The sequence below is a fragment of the Anopheles nili genome, chromosome 2 (assembly GCF_943737925.1).
Source record: "Anopheles nili chromosome 2, idAnoNiliSN_F5_01, whole genome shotgun sequence".
Taxonomy (NCBI): Eukaryota; Metazoa; Arthropoda; class Insecta; order Diptera; family Culicidae; genus Anopheles; species Anopheles nili.
In genome coordinates this window covers 21,774,896-21,793,576 of record NC_071291.1, presented here as the reverse complement: position 1 = coordinate 21,793,576, position 18,681 = coordinate 21,774,896, and the positions used below count along the sequence as shown (strand labels likewise).

The following is an 18,681-nucleotide window of genomic DNA, read 5'->3' as shown; positions in this document are numbered from 1 at the left end:
TTGACAGTAGTTGATGTTGACAGAATATGATGACACGGCACACGGCATTTTAGGCCACAGTGGTTTGCTTTCCGGTCAATAAATTGAATCTTCCTTTTTCGAATATTTATCTAACGTTAATGTTTATGTTTCATTTTCTTTTCGATGCACCATTTTTAATTTAAGATATTGAATAAAGTACGATTCAGCAACGTATTGGATTTTGGAGTTTTAGAAATCAAAAGGCCTTTCCGTTTTATCAGGGTGTGTAAAGCAAGCATCTATGAGAATTATTATCATATGCTTCCACTTTTATAAGCTTTTATCAATATCATACGATAAATCAGGTTTTTTTTTTCGAAATTCTCTTAGTATTATTCGGAACGATAAAAAAGCCTTATTGATATTTTAATATTTGTTCCACTATTGTTGATTACTATGTCAACCAGTCTATCCTACACACCGAGCGTTTATTTTGACAGCCCGCCTCATCCGCACCATCTTCTTGTTGGTTCTGTTAGGTACCGCGGAGAATCTGTGTCCTCACGAATCGTCACCATGTCCTCGTATCATCTTAGCACCCGGGAGCGGTTATTGGCCATCGTAAACGATATCGAAATCGTTGCCAAGTAAGTGCTTGGTGGAGTTTTGCGGTATCACTTTTAGCGTTTGGCTCATGAACCTTGTCGTTTCTCTCACGGTACAGGGAGCTGATTGAAAACACAATCGCACCGAAGGCGCAGAAAATGTCCAGCGCCGATCATGCACAGCTAGTGGAGTTGCTCGTTTTAAAGGATAAAGAATTGAAATCCACACTACAGTTGGCGGCAGAACAAGCTGGAATTGAAAAAAACATGGATGCATTACGTGATCAAGTGCGGAAACAGGATGAGGAGATAAACCAGCTTCAAAAGCAGCTGAAAGAAGCGGAACAAATACTGGCTACTTCGATATTCCAAGCCCGACAAAAGCTAGGCAGTATTGCAAAAGCCAATAAAAGGCCCGTCGCTTCTGAGGAGCTCATCAAATTTGCCCATCGCATCAGTGCGTCACACGCGATATGTGCTCCGCTTACCTGGCAGCAGGGCGATCTCCGCCGGCCATATCCAACAGACATCGAAATGCGACTTGGCTTACTGGGAAAGTCGGACCTCAACATCAACGGGCATAATCTGCAGCATCCCAACAGTCTGAACGAGATGCATAGGAACGCATCTGCGGTATCGGGGACAGCTACCGGTGGGGCCGGTGCTGGCGGTGAAATTCCGGCTTCCGCTCAAAATCAATTCGCGTGGCATCCCTCGGGAGAGTTACACATGTCCATGGGTGCTGGAGGCGGATCCGTATCGCTGGATACACGGGCTCATAAGGATGCATCACAGGATGATGTGGAAGTAATGTCCACGGAAAGTTCCAGCTCTAGCTCAAGCGATTCGCAATGAGCACATATATCGTGGTGATTCTCTAGGATTAAGCATCTGCCGAATAATGTTAACTACGTTTCGTGACATGGAAATGAATCGAATCAATTCTAATTTGTACTAGTGAGTGCTTTTTTTATTATTGAATCAACTTCAACGAAGCTGGTATTAATTATCGAAAAATAACGTCAACAATTACACCTCACTAACTAACAAACTGATCATTGCATTCAAAAATCGGATGAAAATATCTGATTGTAAACGAATAGACTTAACTATTCTTTTCTGTAGTTTTAAAGCTGCAACAGCTTAGGCGTACGTTTTAATTTAGAGTATAGTTTGCTCGATTCAGCGCCGTATGTTCGCCTATCGGTAATTCTGCCAGAAAAAAAACTTCTGAACTACTATCACTTGTTGCCAATGGGGATCCTAGTTGTTCTTCGCAAGTGCAGCGAGGTGTGAAATTTTGTTTGTAATTTGACCATTACATTACAAAACTCAATAAAAATATAAAACCTAAAGATAATATTTCTTAAAAAAGTATTTATCAAGTTTTTGAAAAGACCAAGCAAAGCTTGTTACATGTAGCCAAACATACATATTGAGAACCGTTGGTTATTTGCTAAAGATAATAACTAACCATGACCGATTGTTCATAAATATCGCCGATGATCTGCTTTTCTGTCATCTGTTTTCTTTGGCAGCTGGGTGCTCGGATGTTGCTGCTGGGTTCGCTTTTGACAGTGCGATGCCATTGATTGTATGCGTTTGCTTGGCAGAAGAAAAAGAAAACGAAACAACACCAGAAAACATCACGAAAATCGACTGGCAGGACTTGCGGAAAATGTTCTGCGATACGGGAAAACGTAGCCCGAGCGGTGTTTGATTGTGATCGGCACTATTCCGCAGGTGTGCTGGCCGGTAAATTGTGAGTGTTTAAGTTTTTACACGTTACTTGCAAGAAGGATATTTCATCCTTCAACCAAATTCTACCCAGGCAGACGGCCTGGTCTGAATGCTCGGAACATCACTGACTTGTGTTTCGTATGAAGCGTACGGCGCGTTGTGAAGGACACGTTAAATCTGTTTCCGTGTGGAGTGATTTGGAAGTCGAAACGAGAAGCTCTAGAATGAAGCAGCTCCCGGTACGAACGGCATAAGTACAAACATGGAATCAAATCTGATTTGCTTTGCGAAGGCGTCGGAACGACTTAGCCAAATGCAACGATTGCCTCCATCGGACGGGCATCGATTCTTCACCCGGTCTTACAGTGGCAATCGCACTCAAAACGTCCTGCTAAAGGTTTTGTCCCGAGAATACTCAGGGTACTTCGCCTCTGGCCTTAACAGGCGTTCTAATGAGAAACCATTCCAAGAGGTACCGGAACAGCTGCAATTCTGCCTAAAGGATATTGTGCCGTACTGTTTCTTAAATGGGTAAGCAATTCTGTTCTTGTTTAAAGATAGGACGAACTAGGTATGGCACTATTTTCAATTTCTGGTTTCACAGGCACATGTTCATGGGTTTGACGAGCTGCGGCCAATTTCTGCTAAGCTACAAACTATCGTACGACTACGAGGAACCGTTTGAGAATGACTTTTGTTCCATCCACAAATATGAGTACGTATTAAAAGTGCTGTACAATCGTGTGCGATTGATCATTAATGAGTGCTCTCATTGATTGTTTATCCACAGGCTTTACTTTTGGATCTACAGGCCGCACATGTTGCTGAGTAAATACTTTCACGTTTGCCTTTTCGATGATCACGGCGTGGACGAAATCAAATCGGTAACCATAACGCAGTGGAAAACAGATAACCAGCTGTTAATCGTGCACGGTGGTAATATGAATGATGAATCCGATTCCTACGTCACGATGGTCCGCGTACCCAAGTTGGGTTGCCTCGACTGCAAACAAGTGCGCGATGCGCACAATGGCGATGAGGAGCGTCAGGATATTCTTTGCATTGGGTGTAACATGACGATCCACATGAAGTACCGCAACACAGATTCGGGACCTCGTTTTAATCCGAACTTCAATCTCAATTGTCCTGGGTACGTAATAATGAGCGAGAACAGCTTTATCCACACCATTCATGTCGAGCTGGATACGAAGCGATCCCAACAGCGAGCAGGCGCAACTGCCGTACTTAGTTCTAAGTATTTGCGAGGTGCAAAAATTAACAAGCATTTAACCGAAGAGTGCAAAAGGGCAGCAACTTGTAGAGAACCGGAACCCATATCTAGCTTAAAGCAGCAGGATATGGCTACGGTTCCTAAGAGATGCGAAGTAGATACGTTAAACAACGGATCGAACTCCCTACTCAATCCAAAGATGAGCATCGCTGAGCAAATCATCGCAGATTTTGCAGAATACGAGACTGATATGTACGAAACGAAGTGTTCCATTCGGAGCTATCCGGATAATTTTGACGAGCTCATCATAACCTCGCCTGTTGCTTCCGTTGCGATGCAAGACGGAAACTCCACCGAGCCAAACACGGCGAAAGTGCGACTGATGAACCATCGCAATAATACCAACATAGAGCTAAGATTTGAGAGCGTGTCGGGTGCAGCGAGTTCATCAGGAACGTATGCGGGACCTTCGTCCGTGCCGGTGGTACACGCTCCGCACCGAAAGTCGTTCGTCACCCGTGTTGATCTTCAATCGAACGATAGTCAACCAAGGCAAGACGCGTTCAACGGCGTGCGCATCACGAACCCATCTGTGCCAATGTGTGATATGTCATTTACGGCTAGTTCCTCAACCACTGCACCGACCTCGCTGATATCGAGGTCGCCTTTGCGAAGAAGATTCGATTTTTCCGAGTCATCCTATGTTCCTAACGCTCACCTAGTTCATCAACAGTCCGCACTGTCATTGCAGCATTGCGTTGTGAACGGTAATGATGGTGCGAACTTCCATGCTGCCTCTGTTCCGAGCATGGAACTGGATGCCGATGCTGCCAAAGCATACGAGTTCTCCGAAGACAACGAACGCTGTGAAAAAATAAGCACTTTCCGCAAGCGACGCTTAGCAGACAAAAAGTACGAATTTTCCGAAGAGCCTACTAGCGAGGAAAACATCGAACCGTTCAACCGTTTGCGGAACCAAATCCGGAATCGGGTGGCAGCACCCGGCTACGGTTCGGCTCACCATCATGCTAGTTTCGTGGATATGATCCCAACCACCCACCATCTGCATCGAGCTTCACCAAGTCATGGATTTCGGTCACCGTGTGGATCTCCGGTCGGTAACAGATATCTTCGTTCTCCACCCGGTATCCGGTCACCTTCGTACTATCGTCATCGCTCACCGTCGTCTCAGGGGACGACTACGGTCAATGGTTCGGTAGTACTGCTCAGTACCGGTGGCGTCCCAACAGGAGCCTCAGCTGGAACTGCGATAAAGCAGCTTAAGCGGAACGTGCCACTCGACCCACGGGACTTTATTCAGATACTATCACCCAGTGCTGGCATATCGTCGGGATTGGGAGGGTCAGGCGAGGCGGGAGCTCCAGACATTCCGAAGTTTTTCCTAGATGCGATTCAAAAAATAAACGAAAAGAAAATGGCCAACGAGCTGCTGCTGCACGAAGGAAATACAAATAACGAAAACAACATCAATTGTGATAACCAGCTTCCGATCAAACGATCAGCCAACGACGTAACCTTGCCAACCGATTCAACCAAGCCGGCTGAGCAACCGACGTGCACCAAAAAGATTGTGAAAATCTACGTTGAGGAGGACGACGCGAATTCCGTAGTAACTACAGAGGAAGGTAAGCATCGAAGCTTGAGAGGATATCGTCACCATCTCGTTTTGTGACTTACGCATCCGTTTTCTGTTCTAGATGATTGCATTTCTCCTGGCTATCATGCTTCGCTACCGATGGAGGTGCACGGATCCTGCTACTCGAATATGCAAATCATTTCACAAGCCTCATTCAACAAGCTACACTGTCCAGCCGTCGTCGTTACGCAGAATTCGTTCGATATGGAAACGTTTTCATTCCACGTGGCCAATTACATATGTGCGCAAGACGGTAAAAAATATGGCATCTTGCTGGATTCAGCGTACGAGTTAACGCACGTAAGTTAATGCTGGAAGCGAGTGTTATTTCGATCACTTAATGATCTTTTGCTCTTCTGGTGCATAGGTATGTCCGTTGACGAAAACAATTACTTGCACGACAGTACTACAATTTACAGCGAACGATATTGGTAACAAAGAGCCAACGTCTTGCCATAACTGTACCGCATCAATCGATTGTCAAATGCACCGGAAGGTCTACCAATGTCGGTCCCTATTCACCTGGTGTATTACGACCGGCGAGTGGACGGTGCTAGATTACGGAAATCTAACTTCTGGCCCGTATCTCGATGTAAAAAAACTGGCCTCCAACTATAACCACCTGTTGAAAAAACTACGCTCATTCACAAAAAAGCTGTTTAGCAGCAGCGGTAGTACTGGCTGTGAGAGTGAATCCAACCGAACGTACGAATATCTGAATCACCTCCGCGTGCTCGATTCGGACACTAGCAAGGCGAAGCGTCGTCTGACCGATCTGGACAACATGATTGAATTCTATTTGCGACACCCGCGTCGAGACGACGAATACAGATCTGATTCGGATAGTTACGGTGAGGAGGAGGAAGATGAGGATGATGAAGAAGAGGAAGACGAAGAAGAAGAGGACGAAGATTGGGCCAGTTCCATTGATGATGCGTTAGTGAGAGGGACGTCAATCGCTTCCGATACGGTTAGCGAAGACGACGATCTGTAGTTTGCTGAAGTTTCCATCTGTTCACATACTCGTTTCCAGCACCTTATGTAAGGGTGCAACCGAAAATTCAACGAATCGTACATGTTTTACGCTCCTTTTTGTATATCGCATCAAAAACTGGTGCGTGCCGACGTTCAGGCCTTACATCTTTATGTTCTTTCGTACTTTGGCTGATTACAGACTGGATAATAGTTTTAACAGCAGCAAGCAACAAATATTCTTATGAGTAGATACCATGAAAATAATTACCCCCTTGTACATAGTTCACGAGTGGTTTGCAATGAGCTAGCTTTTTGTTTTAACCTATCAAGAATGAAATGCTCTCCATTGAACTACATTGACTGTTTGCCATTACAACAAAATTATGAGTAGAATAGTATTGGAAAGACGAACGAAGAACAGACTATCGCTCGGTAAATCAACAGCAGATAGAATGGCGCGTAGACGGAACAACTAGGTTTGGGTCGTATGTCGCTTCGGAGGTTGTGATCGATCTACTTTCATTTGTCTCTTTTTATCCTAACAGGAATATTAATAAAACCAATTGATAAAACGGTTCACATCACACAGTGCTTTGCTTTCAATTGACAAACGTCGTGGGATATTTAGCTATATATATTTTAAAACACATATTTCTGTACAATTGATCATTTATTTTGCGACACACGTTTTGCTAGCTTAGACAGTTATGCAAACCTACAAAGACATTTTGGATATAATTTACTACGCGTATCGCGATCGATACAAAAGCGATTAATATTTCCGTACCTAGGAATGTTCGTGTTCGGTTTTGCCGTACGGTTGGAAATAGTATTTGCCGAAACAATGCGAAACGGCCACCCCGATCTTGCAGCCTTGCCAACGATGCCGTACGCAACGCCACAACCATTCGCCGTTGTTTTTAGCCTTATAGAAATAGTATCGATTTTCGTCGATGATTAACGAAAGATTTCCGTTGCTGGGCAGTAGTTCATACTCGGACACCCTCTTGCGCTCGGGTAACAGCATCATCGCACCCCGCTGGCCAATGAAACCGCGAGTAATCAACGTTTTCAGCATGCTAAAGCGGTCATTCGTGCGCACGGATGCGAAACGCTCATGGTCGTGGATCGAGGTGTCTTTTAGTTGCGCCACGCAGCCCAGCGTCCAGTGGAACGCACAGATCCAAGCAAGCGTATCTAATTCGCCGAAACCCTCGAACTGACGCACGTACAGGTGCCCATTAAGGAAGCAGGTCATACTATCTGTGTCAGTGTTGCTAAGAGCCTCCCGCTTTATCATGGTGCCACGCTTCCGTTGCGAGGCACCTGATCCATTTTCCATACCACACTCACGCTCACTCTGCTCTTCGTCTTCAGAGGTCATGAACATTTCTTTAGCGACTACTCCTGTGAATTCGTGCAAGGACATCATTGCACCATCTTGCGATGGAAGCTGATCGTCTGATGAGGTGGGATTAATGAATAATTGCTGGACTTTCATGTCAGCTCTGGCTAACGATTCCCGCTCGGTTTTGATTTGCCGCTTCGGCCTCAGCGATGCTTGGGTCGTGCTTTCTTTACCTCTATTGCGCCAGACCTCTTGTTCGTCTTCTGGATCCAAAAGCTCTTCTTTAATGTGCACTGTGCGTGTATCGTCTCGAACCCTCGAATGGTCGTGCGGTTGATCATCCGGAACAGCGGGTTGGGTGAGTGTTAGCGGCACGCTTAGGTACATCTTGCAACCGTACTTCTCCTGGATGCATCGCCACCGTGAGCTTTGGCTTGATGCAAGCAGCTTATACATGCGGAAGGCATGCCCTTCATGGAGTAACAAACAATTACGGCCCGTCATCGAGAAAATAAGCTTGTAGTTGGGACCATCTATGATAAGTTTAGATGAACGATCCGGCTCCACTATTTTCGGAACCGACCGTGGTATATGGTTGTGGGCAACCGTCAGCTCGGCGCAGAGAGCGTTGTGAGTTAGTATGATTTTCCCGGGACAGCTGTTTGGCTCGTCGCGCATGATACACCGGTAGGCAGACGGTTCCACACTGTCTGGCAAATACTTGTGCGAGAGATGCACTATGATCTCCACTTTCAGATGGACGTTCTGCATCCGGCGATAGTTGAAACCGCCGGAAAGAAGTAATACCGGCCCAGGGCTTGTGAAAATGTCGTGGGAAGTAATCCTATTGCTAGCCGCGCCTAATGAAAGATTGGATTGTTTTCCTTTTCGCTTCCGTGGTTGCTGATGATCGTGTGCTAAGCTTTCATCAGTTATGTCTCCAGCTTTACTAGTAGTAAACGATGCTTCGCAATGGGTGCCAATTCCTCGAACACAGTGCCACTCAACCGTACCGTTGATGAATGCTTTTCGTGCATAATAGCGATCGTTTTCACGACGAATGATTGGTTTACTACTCTTGTTCCACAATAGATCGTAGGCTGGTGAGGACCATACATTTGTTTCGACGCATGGTTCACTCAGTGCTGCCGGGAGAAAATATTGTTCCAAAGCATTTCGAACGCGATGCTCGTGCGGGACGACGTTATCTGATGATGTTAACGATTGGTAAACGATTTGTTCGTCGCGGAGCATTTTTAATGAAGCTTTACATCCCAATCGCTTCCAGATGCAGGACCATTCTGTGACGCCGTGTCCATGTGCTTTTTGAAAGGTATACGTTTGCTTTCGATGGGATAATCTAACGTTTCCATGAGGCTTAGCTAGCAGACGATAGTTGACTCCCTGATGTAGGATACGTACCGTGAAATCGCTTTGAGACTTTGTCCGTGGGTGGTTATGCTTACTATTGGTTAATTTGGCATGTTTTTGGCGCACTCGTACGCTGGCAGTGCAATTAGTAGCCGTGCAATGCCAAATGGGGGCCATTGTATTGGTATGATTTTCACGTTTGTAAAAATGGCCGCGGTATTCCATGCAACCCGCAGATACATAAAAATTGTAGCCGTGCTCACTAGTTACCAATGGTGCCCTCACTTCGGCCATTAAGGTACTGTTTTCCAATTGCGAGACGGATGATTTTTTCTCTTCACAGTGACAATGCGAATCACCAACTTCAAGAAGTGCTTGTTCGTTTTCGTACGATAGACTCACTTGGGCGGAACATTCAGATCGAACGCACGCCCATAAACTTGTTCCACCAGCAGCTAGTGCTCGTTTCAGTCGATACCGGTATCCACCAGCCAGGAGTCGCAATCGTCGGTGACTGTCATGTGCAAGCGTATACTTGGGAAGAATTTTCACCAAAGCTTCATCGCATTGATCCGTAGTTCCTATGGCCTGTACTAATGCGTCGGAGTGGTTGTGAACTATTGGCTTAGTAAACAAAGCTAATGGAAACTGTACCGAGGAAGAGATGGTGAGTTTGGCGGGACAGTCGAGGGATCCTTTTGCTACACAAACCCACTGAAGATTTTCTGAGCTCTTTGTTTGCTGATAAAACCTGTGTTTATGATAGATAAGTACATCCGTCTCTTCGTTTACCCGTACAATACGGTAGTTATATCCCATTCGAATAAGCTTCGACTGCCCCATAAAAGAATCGATAGATGTCGCAGACAACTGCGGGCTGATCAAATTGGTCAACGGTTCTAAGAACTCCGTGTCTGGCAACATGCCCTCTTCTAACTCTTCTTCATCCGTAGTGAGTTTGTCTTCCCAACCATGACGCATTTGCTGTAGAAACAAATCATTTTTCTTGCATCGTTCCTTGAAGCTATAGAACTGCTCCACATCAACGATGCACTTGATGCAGATGAGCGAGTTTTGATCGTGTTCGTACACAATGCTCACTGAAGCACATTCTTGTATTTTTCTCAGCAAATCATCGTTGACGGGTTCATTCGCTGGAAACATGGGTAACAGCTGAAATTGCTTTTCGAAGCACAGCCGGCATTTTAAGGGATCGCTATGAGAACAAGAAATCAAGCGGTTATTTTTCATTCATTAATTCTTCATTCTCACTACATACTACATACCATGAGTCGGCCATTGCTTTGCAGCTGTTATCGTCATGGGAACGGAAATTTTTGGTGTAGAATAGAATATTTTATCCGATAGCGTTGTCTAAATTAATACCTAGTATCGTTTACTTCTTCTTCTTTTTTCGGTTTGATGCAGTAAGATTTGTATGGTGCTGAAATACAAGGTTTGCTCAAGCATACGCATATGCAGGCATAGCACTTCTTCTCTTTTTAAGTGCGGTAATAATCACTGAATGGTCACAACGACTACTGACTTGTTAAGTTCTTCTTAACTTAGGATTTCACGTAGCCGGATAGGCAGTGCTTGGCGTATGGGAAGGACTCAGTTGATATTTGAATCGAAACTTGTATTTTTTCGCCTCACTCTAACGCTTCGGTTATCGGGCCCCCGAAGCATATCACTACTTTGGCGTCCTTCTGTATAGCGTTCGCAGCAGAAAACGAAATACAAATTAAAATTCTAATTGTCGATTCGTAATTCTTTTGCTGAGAAAAACACCGACCAAAACAATCGCGCACACTCGCGCATTCTCGCTTTGACAATGCCAAACTTCTTATCATCCCAAACGTCATTTCCAATAACATGATGCGATTCTGGAATATGTATTTCATTCTATTTTTAAATTCTTCGAAGCTGAGCTTGTAAATTTATACCTAATTTACTGCTAAAATGATACAAATTAATTAAAGACCATTAAGCAAAATTAATGTATATATATAATTATAACCAATGACCCAGATGAAAACAGGTATACTCAGTAAGTTAACATGCATATGTCAATTTTGATTGCGATGTCCAAGTACAGATAGAGCTCAACCATAAATCCAGTTAATATTTCGCGTATGTTTGCAATTTTTGCCACCTTTTTAATTTCATGAACTTTGAGTTAAATATTCGCAATGAGCTTAGATGCTGAATTTAGTTTGTTTATGTTTCATAAGTGAAGATACTGTACATTAAAGGAAGAGTACGATGTAAACATTGGAATGTAAATAAACATTGAGAACAACGTAGTTTGGTCGTTTAGTTACGGAAGTTCTTCATACAATCTTTGCCACCCGAAGTTAACGGTTGTATCCTATTTATTTTACAGAAAGGCATATAACTCCAGATAGTCGAGCCTGTTAAAAAGTAGTCAACTTTTGAATATATTGAAAGAGACTCTTTGGAGTATTCAAATATAGAAAACCACATCTCTTTTACAGAAGAAAAGCAGAAATAGAAGAAAGGATAAGCGATATTTGACTAGAACAATTTCTCAAATAGTGAATCAAATGCGGATTGTTTTCAGCATCTCTCGTTCTCTCGTGATGCATTAGCTGCTATAGTAGCTAATCAGGAGGTACACATCATGGAGGATCCAACCAGCAAATGCCATGAAAAACAATCTATTTCCAATAATGAAAAATGCCAGTTACAGTGTGAGCATGCAACGGTGGGCAAGGCAGAGCAAAACGAAAATGTAGCTCAGCAATACGAATCGGCGCATAGAATGGCTATAGGTATTGAAGATCAGCTTGATGATGCGAAACTGCTGGATGAAAGCAATCTGGAATCTCATGATCCAGCATCGGTGCTTTCTAAGCGACAGCGTAAAAAGCTATTGAAAATGGAAAACTGGGAACAGCGAAAGAAGGAAAAACGCCAAAAGGAAAAGGAAAAGTTGAAAGCTAAGCGGCTGCAAGCCATCCAGCAAGGGCTCCCAACGCGCACCGGACCGAGCAGGAAAGAACTGAAGCGACGGAAAACTAACAACACAGGACTATCAAAATCCAGCATTGAAGTCGCCGTTGATCTCAGCTTCGATCAGCTGATGATCAACAAAGACGTAGCAAAGTGTGTTAAGCAGCTGCTGCGCATGTACACACTAAACCGAAGATCTGAAAGCCCTCTTGCGCTGCACTTTACCGGTATTCGGCCGGGAGGCGCGGTAGAAAAACATTTGACCCGTAACGACGGGTACCAGCATTGGGACGTACGGTTCAGCGACGCTCACTTCACGAAATTATTCGAACGGGAAAAACTCATCTACCTCACCAGCGAATCTGACAACCTGCTGGAGCGGCTCGAAAATGGCTGTGTGTACGTTATTGGTGGCTTGGTGGACCACAATCAACACAAGGGGCACTGCTACCAGTTGGCACAAAAGTACGGTATTCGGCACGCCCGGCTTCCTCTTTCTGAACATCTTGTTATCAAGACGCGAACTATCTTGACCATAAACCAGGTATTTGAAATCCTCCTAAACGTGCATCTAGGCAAAGACTGGAAACAGACGTTACTGGAAGTTTTGCCTGCGCGAAAGGGCGCTATAGCGAGGGTGAATGACGAGTGCCCCGCAACGACTGCCGCCGTAGAGCAGAAACAATCATCGTAAAACGATCCGTTTGCGTATTGCACGTTGGTCATTTACCGGGGTAAAAATCCAAAATTCAAAATCGGATTTTTGACCAACGTTAAATGGTTTCGCAATCTATAGGATTGAACTAATAAAAATGTGAAATATAATACAACATCCTACGCAATAGTATTGACCAAAAACTAGAGATCAGATGGATCCTGGCCCAAAATTTGGGAGGAAGAACATTTGAAAACCAAACGAAAGAAATTTTACGAAAGAACAAGGTAAGATTTCAAACAAACTATGAACCCAACTTATGATACACAGAAATAAACCTAATGGCACACGGGATAAAAAGCATGAATAAGATACTAGCAGAACATGATCACTCCATATATTAGCTGAGTGTTATGAAAATAGAAAGAAGTGGAGACTGTGATATGTGTAAAGTACCTGAAACGGAGGTCCTTAAGATCTTCTTTTGCAGGAAATATAAAAGCAGAATGAGGTAATCCTCAGCAATGAAGAATCAAGTATAGACGTAAACAAACTAAAATAGAAACTTCAAATCACCAAACTAATCAACCAAACCAGTCAAAATAAACTAAAACAAACCAATCAAGCAATCATTTTAATCAACAAAAATCCGTGATGGTTTGAGTCAATTACAACCACAAGGAGGATGGACGAATCCCAGGAGGTACTCATAAGTAAATGAAATCCAATTTTATATCATTTTTCAGCATCTTTCTTTGGGTTCTTGTAGGATCTGAGTTTAGATGAATTCAATCTCATTGACAACATTATAGAATCGGCAGTAGATGAGTTACTACTAAAGAAAAATAGCGTGCGTTGCGTTGGCCTATTCGCACAGGTTTGCCGATTATGTGCTTGTGACGACCAACAGATGATGCATATTTCTGATGTGCATTTGCAAATTATCTACGATTTACAAATTCCCGGAATTAATGAATCCAGTGGCTGTACTAACATCTGCAGCGAATGCAATGGTTTCCTGGAAGAGTTTTGTAAGTTTCGTTCTCAATGTGAAGAAGGACAAAAGCGGATAGCTGCCATGCTGGGCGAACGGAAAATGTTGACCGAATATGTGGATTCTTCTGAGACCACGGAAAATGTACCGTCTACCGCGATGAGCGATCATAACTGTCCCGCAGCGGAAAATACAAATTCCAAAGCAAATTGTTCTGAAAGTTCTCCGGAAATCCATAAGATGGAAATGACCTACGAAAAGCAGCACATAACTACTCGAAGCGAGGATACCGACGTATTATTGGAAAATTTAAATATTGCTTCCACGAAATCACCGGTATCAGGATATTTCCCATTAAAAAATCCTCCTCGTAGGGCCGCTAGAATTGCTTTAGAACTGGTAAAATCATTAGAGTCATCTGAAGGTGATGATTCCGAAGATGAATCCCGCAGATCAGAAGACGAGAATACTCTTGATGGATATAAAGAAAACTCTGTTGTTTCACCTGTTAGCTGCACCAAAAAATCACGAGCAAATAAGATTTCCTCTACTGTCGTGAAGGCTGTGATTAAGGAACCCAAAAGAGCAGAATCGCGCCGACGTGTCGTCGATGGCCACTTGCAATGGGTTTGTCTGGATTGCGAACAGGTGTTTAAAAGTTGCATGCGATTGAAAAAACATCGTCGTACCTGCGTACTGGTAGGAAGTGAACGTTCCAAACGCTTTGGAACGAACGTCTGTGATCTGTGTGGAGCAGTATTGTCCTCAACGTTAGCGTTTAAGTTACATCGGCGAGCGCATGAATCAGCGACAGACACGTCCTGCAAACAGCAGCTATCTTCTACTCAATTGGAGCCTTTTGTTTGTCACGTTTGCGGAAATCTTTGCAAATCTAGTCGAGTGCTCCGATTGCATCTACTTACACACAATGCCGAGAGGAATGTCGAATGCAATATCTGTGGGAAACAGTTCAAGAGAAAACGATCTCTACGGGTTCATCTGCAAGTTCATTCCGGGACGAAGTTTGAGTGCGAAATTTGCAGTAAAAAGTTTCTCACTACAGTCACTCTAAGTAAGCATATGAAAACGCATCGCATAGACTACCTGAAGCATAGTTGTACAATGTGTCCGAAAAGGTTCGCACTTCTCCGACAGCTCCAGAAACACATGATGATCCATACGGGCGAGTATGCGCACGTCTGCGAAATTTGTAATGCCAGGTTTCGAACTGCGGGACGATTTAACCGCCACATGCAGAAAGGACACGTGTTACCCGTCCATCTGAACATAGTCGAACAAAACGACATGAACACTTTGGACGATCTAATCGAATATCAACCGGAGTTAACTCCGACAGACTTGATACAGTCCAATTTCGAAGAATTAACACAGCCGTTGCCGTTACCATCGCGTGAACTTTTGCAGGAAGATGCCGGTTTCGGTTCTGAGGAATTGCTCGATCAAGCATCTCGCATATTTACGGTCCAGTGCTTCCCCAATGCGAGCTTTAGTGATGACACGCTATATTCTTTCATGGATTGATAGCGATCTAAGTGTTGGGAATATCGTACATTTCTTGAATTAAACTGGTTTTATTTATTTACTTTATGCCAAAAGAAAACCGAAGATCAATGTTTATGTTGAATATAAATTCAAAGAATTTTTCATTTAAACAAAAGAAATAATTTATGTTGCGACTTTTTCGGATGATGCGATAGTTTTTAAGTTCATATTCATGATTGGACGATTGATCCACATGCACTTCTTCTTAAAATGATACATTTCTTCCGTCTTTATTAGTATCTTTAAAACAGCTGCAGTTTATGTACAAAATAAAATTACGTCCTTAAAGACAACAGAAAACAATGTTTTGCAATCTTACAACTTTAGAAATCGCCTCAAGGAACTTAAACCTAATGAGATTTTGCAAAATGCTTTCCTGTCCTGCTACGGTCGAAACGGCCCATCTCGATAATTTACCATTCCTTTTGCCTGTGGTTTAGGAGTTAGAATGTCCGTGCCAAAGCACACGGTGTGTGACCGCGAACCAAGGATACACATTTATACGTCAATAGATTCTGTTTCTAGAGATTCTTTATAGTGTAACATTTGTTTAATTAGTTTCTGTTTGTTGCCTCGCTTGTTCAGTAAGGAGTTTCACTTGCTTGCTTGCTTAAAGAAGGGCTTTGAAGCGCCACGGACTGCTTTCCTCCGCTGATTTCTTCCACCTAACAACACGGACTCACACTCAAACACACACACACACATAGAGAACAGTTTCGCGTAATTATGGTTAATATTCCCTCAGTGCTAGGCAATTTCCGTTCATCCTAACGTTGCGTCATGGCCACAGCTTTGCAAGGCTCTCCAATGGACACAACAAGTGTCCGAGCATGATCGCGCACGTGATCCTCGTGAAAGTCACACATCGCATGTTCTGCCGCCACGTATTTACATATCTTCACTCCGCTGTGCGTATACCCGAACGACGCATCGTATCGGAGGGCTAGCAGATTTTCGTTCCTAATATCTTATAAATCTGTCTCTTATATAATAAATCTTACTCGCAAACAATCGAAAGAACAACATCTCACCAAAAGCAAGTTCACATACATTCAACGCTACAGCCCACGGAGGAGCCGTACTGGCCGTTTGGATCCATCCCATCAGACTTAAAATTTCGTTTCTCATTAATGCCACAAGTTCTGCACGTCGTTGGTGCAGAGGCACCTCGTAAATGCGTTGCTTTACCGCAGTACTCCTATCGTCCTCGTGCTTTAAGTCTACACCAGTCGGGTTGGTTCGCTGTCCTCAATCATACTATTTTTTGGTTTGCTAATGCTACGGTTTAGATCCTTCTTTGATTAACCTTTCTCCTGCTCGCTGGCTCGTACAGTCGTGCTAATGCCACGGTATTGATTTATCTACAGTTCACGACGGGTTTGCGGACATTCCTCCGCTTCTCGGTACTTCTATCACTTTCGCGCTCAACACTGCGGCCTCGCGAGGCACCCCAACGGTGCACAGCTGCTCAGAACTCAGAACTGTAAAATGCTTATCTAAAACTTATCCAAAGTCGGGCACCCTTTGCTTGCGTACACTCGCAGCGGCACGGGGAAGAAAACCATCCTGTCTAAATGAAAAAAAAAAACGAAATCCTCCTTAACGTTGACTAGTTCGCACTTTACGGATCACGGACACCCGGGCTCAAGGGCACCAAGGTTGGTGGGTTCTTCGAAGAAGCCGCATGACCAGATCGGCCCGAAATAGCATTCTTTGGAAAGGCGAGACTCTGCTGCCGATGCCGTTCTTCGGTGCCCAAGTCCTCGAGACTCCAAATCCTTGCTTGGATCCTTAGACCATGGTCACATTACGGCGCTTCTTCGTGTCAGTGCCGCTGATCGCGGATCCGCCATTTTGTGCCCCACCAAGACCACTGTTCACCGAGCTCACCGACGACCCGTGGCTCTGGCCATGGCCATACACGTAGGACGTCGTATTGCCCACGGTTGCGGACGGCGTAGGACCCACGCTTGGGCTTGTGGTGTAGATCGGCAATGGCGGCACCGGTGGCGAACCGTTCTCGTTCAGGTGGTTGTTGTTGAGCAGCGACAGCTGATCCGAGCCAGGTTGACCGAGCACGTGCGCGTGTTGCTGGTGAAGCTGTTGCCCGTGGGGTTGACCGGCGTTGTAGAACGACTGCTGCACGTTGTTGTCGATGAGATCCTCGATAAGCGGTGGGCTGTGGCGTCGCTGGTGTTGTTGCTCATGCTCCTGCAGCAGTTGCGATGCCGACCAGGACTCGTATGGGCTGAGCGTGCGTCCACCGACCATGATCGTGCCCGTACTTGGGTTGTACGTGCGCGTTAGCGTGGTGTTGTTCGAGGTGGTTGAGATGATGCTCACGCTGCAGTTGTTGTTGTTGTTGTTCTGCACGATCGATCCGTTACCGGTGGGACCACCGTGTCCTGGCATGATGAAGGACTGCGTGTCGATGATGTGCTGCTGCTGCTTGAGCTCCTCGATAAGCTGTTGCTCCATCGGGTGGGCCGGTGGGCCCATGTTGATGACGGCACTATAGCGCTTCTTGGCCAGCAACACGTCATCGTCGATGTTGTAGATCGTTGGAATGCCCACCGTCTGGTGATCACCGAGTCCCAGATCGTACGAGTTGGATTGTGGGAGCGTAGTTTGACCGTGACCAGTTGCCTGATGGTTCGGTGACGAGGACGACGACGTGGTCGAGTTGGATGAAGGCGATGATCCGTTACCGGCTGCCGTCACGATCACGCTGTGGCTGGTGGTGAGCTTGGTGTCGCTTTTGAACGACTTGATCGGCTTCTTCTGCTCGTCGTCGTGCGTGTCGTGACGTTTCTTTACCACACAGAACCAGCAGTAGATGAGAATGAGCGCCAGCAGCAGAATGATGCCGGCGATGATGGGTAACAGCAGCTCTGGACCTAGATCCATAGATTTCGCGATGCGCGGGATGATGTCCATGCTGTCGTCTCCGTTCTTGGCGATGCCGTCGTACGAAGACCAAATTGAATCGTAGCTTTCCGTGCCGCCCGTAGATGGTGGCGGGAACAGTGTCGTCGGCTTGGGTTTCATCACGAACGCACGCACGTAGTTCGAGATTGGTCCTGGTTCCGCGTCCTTCGTGAGTGTCGCGTATGGCCGCACGGCAAAGTACAGGATCTGACCGAACAGATGCGGCTCGTGGGTGATATTCATCGTAAATTCGCTACCCTCACCGATGGAGAACGTGAACGGAGTGTCATGGTGCCACAGCACGGCCGCCGTGTCGAAGTTATCCACGATGTCCTTGATCGTGGTGGCGTACTTTACCTCGTACCGAGCCACGTTCTTCCCGCCCATGTCAGGTGAAGTCCAACTAAGCCGCACTTTCATGCCTTCCACGTCGGCACTGAGATCACTGATGCGACCCACCGGTACCTTAGCGACGTTGATCAGGTCCGCTTGAGAGACGAAGATCGTCACCGGCGACAGGATGCGCTCGAAGGAGTCCAGCGATTGCTTCTGAGGGATGGGCACCGTACTACCGCAGCAACGTCCCGGTTGTCCGCCAGACGCCGTGGCTGAAAGAGTGGAAAATGGAGAGAACAATCAGACATCGCTCGAGCCCCCAGAGCACATCGTCCTGTTTG

General features: G+C 45.2%; 6 protein-coding genes across 6 annotated transcripts in view; 4 read left to right on the top strand and 2 right to left on the bottom strand.

Moving 5' to 3' along the window:
- The first annotated feature begins 537 nt into the window (after positions 1 to 537).
- LOC128720091 (mediator of RNA polymerase II transcription subunit 4) lies at positions 538 to 1,480 on the top strand. Its single transcript, XM_053813737.1, has 2 exons — positions 538 to 608; positions 686 to 1,480. Exons 1-2 carry the CDS (start codon positions 538 to 540, stop codon positions 1,419 to 1,421), a joined length of 807 nt encoding a protein of 268 aa, XP_053669712.1. The 3' UTR covers positions 1,422 to 1,480.
- Positions 1,481 to 2,568: 1,088 nt separating this feature from the next.
- On the top strand, positions 2,569 to 6,188 carry LOC128731779 (uncharacterized). Its single transcript, XM_053824923.1, has 5 exons — positions 2,569 to 2,837; positions 2,911 to 3,021; positions 3,097 to 5,183; positions 5,256 to 5,494; positions 5,562 to 6,188. The coding sequence occupies exons 1-5, from the start codon at positions 2,569 to 2,571 to the stop codon at positions 6,186 to 6,188; spliced, it is 3,333 nt and encodes a 1,110-aa protein (XP_053680898.1).
- A 642-nt stretch (positions 6,189 to 6,830) lies between these two features.
- On the bottom strand, positions 6,831 to 10,188 carry LOC128720707 (uncharacterized). The gene is made up of 3 exons (XM_053814399.1): positions 10,175 to 10,188; positions 7,572 to 10,104; positions 6,831 to 7,478 (listed from the first exon to the last, which is right to left on the bottom strand). The coding sequence occupies exons 1-3, from the start codon at positions 10,186 to 10,188 to the stop codon at positions 6,957 to 6,959; spliced, it is 3,069 nt and encodes a 1,022-aa protein (XP_053670374.1). The 3' UTR covers positions 6,831 to 6,956.
- A 1,423-nt stretch (positions 10,189 to 11,611) lies between these two features.
- On the top strand, positions 11,612 to 12,590 carry LOC128722029 (tRNA methyltransferase 10 homolog A-like). Its single transcript, XM_053815840.1, has one exon. The coding sequence runs from the start codon at positions 11,674 to 11,676 to the stop codon at positions 12,556 to 12,558; it is 885 nt and encodes a 294-aa protein (XP_053671815.1). The 5' UTR covers positions 11,612 to 11,673; the 3' UTR covers positions 12,559 to 12,590.
- Positions 12,591 to 13,204: 614 nt separating this feature from the next.
- Positions 13,205 to 15,118, top strand: LOC128731768 (zinc finger protein 552-like). The gene is made up of 3 exons (XM_053824912.1): positions 13,205 to 13,222; positions 13,289 to 13,617; positions 14,026 to 15,118. The coding sequence occupies exons 1-3, from the start codon at positions 13,205 to 13,207 to the stop codon at positions 15,053 to 15,055; spliced, it is 1,377 nt and encodes a 458-aa protein (XP_053680887.1). The 3' UTR covers positions 15,056 to 15,118.
- A 1,571-nt stretch (positions 15,119 to 16,689) lies between these two features.
- Positions 16,690 to 18,681, bottom strand: part of LOC128722028 (calcium-activated chloride channel regulator 1-like) — a 39,770-nt gene continuing 37,778 nt past the window's right edge. The window contains exon 3 of the mRNA XM_053815839.1: positions 16,690 to 18,612. Coding sequence (XP_053671814.1) covers positions 16,868 to 18,612 — 1,745 coding nt within the window. The 3' untranslated portion in view covers positions 16,690 to 16,867. The remainder of the gene's footprint in view (positions 18,613 to 18,681) is intronic.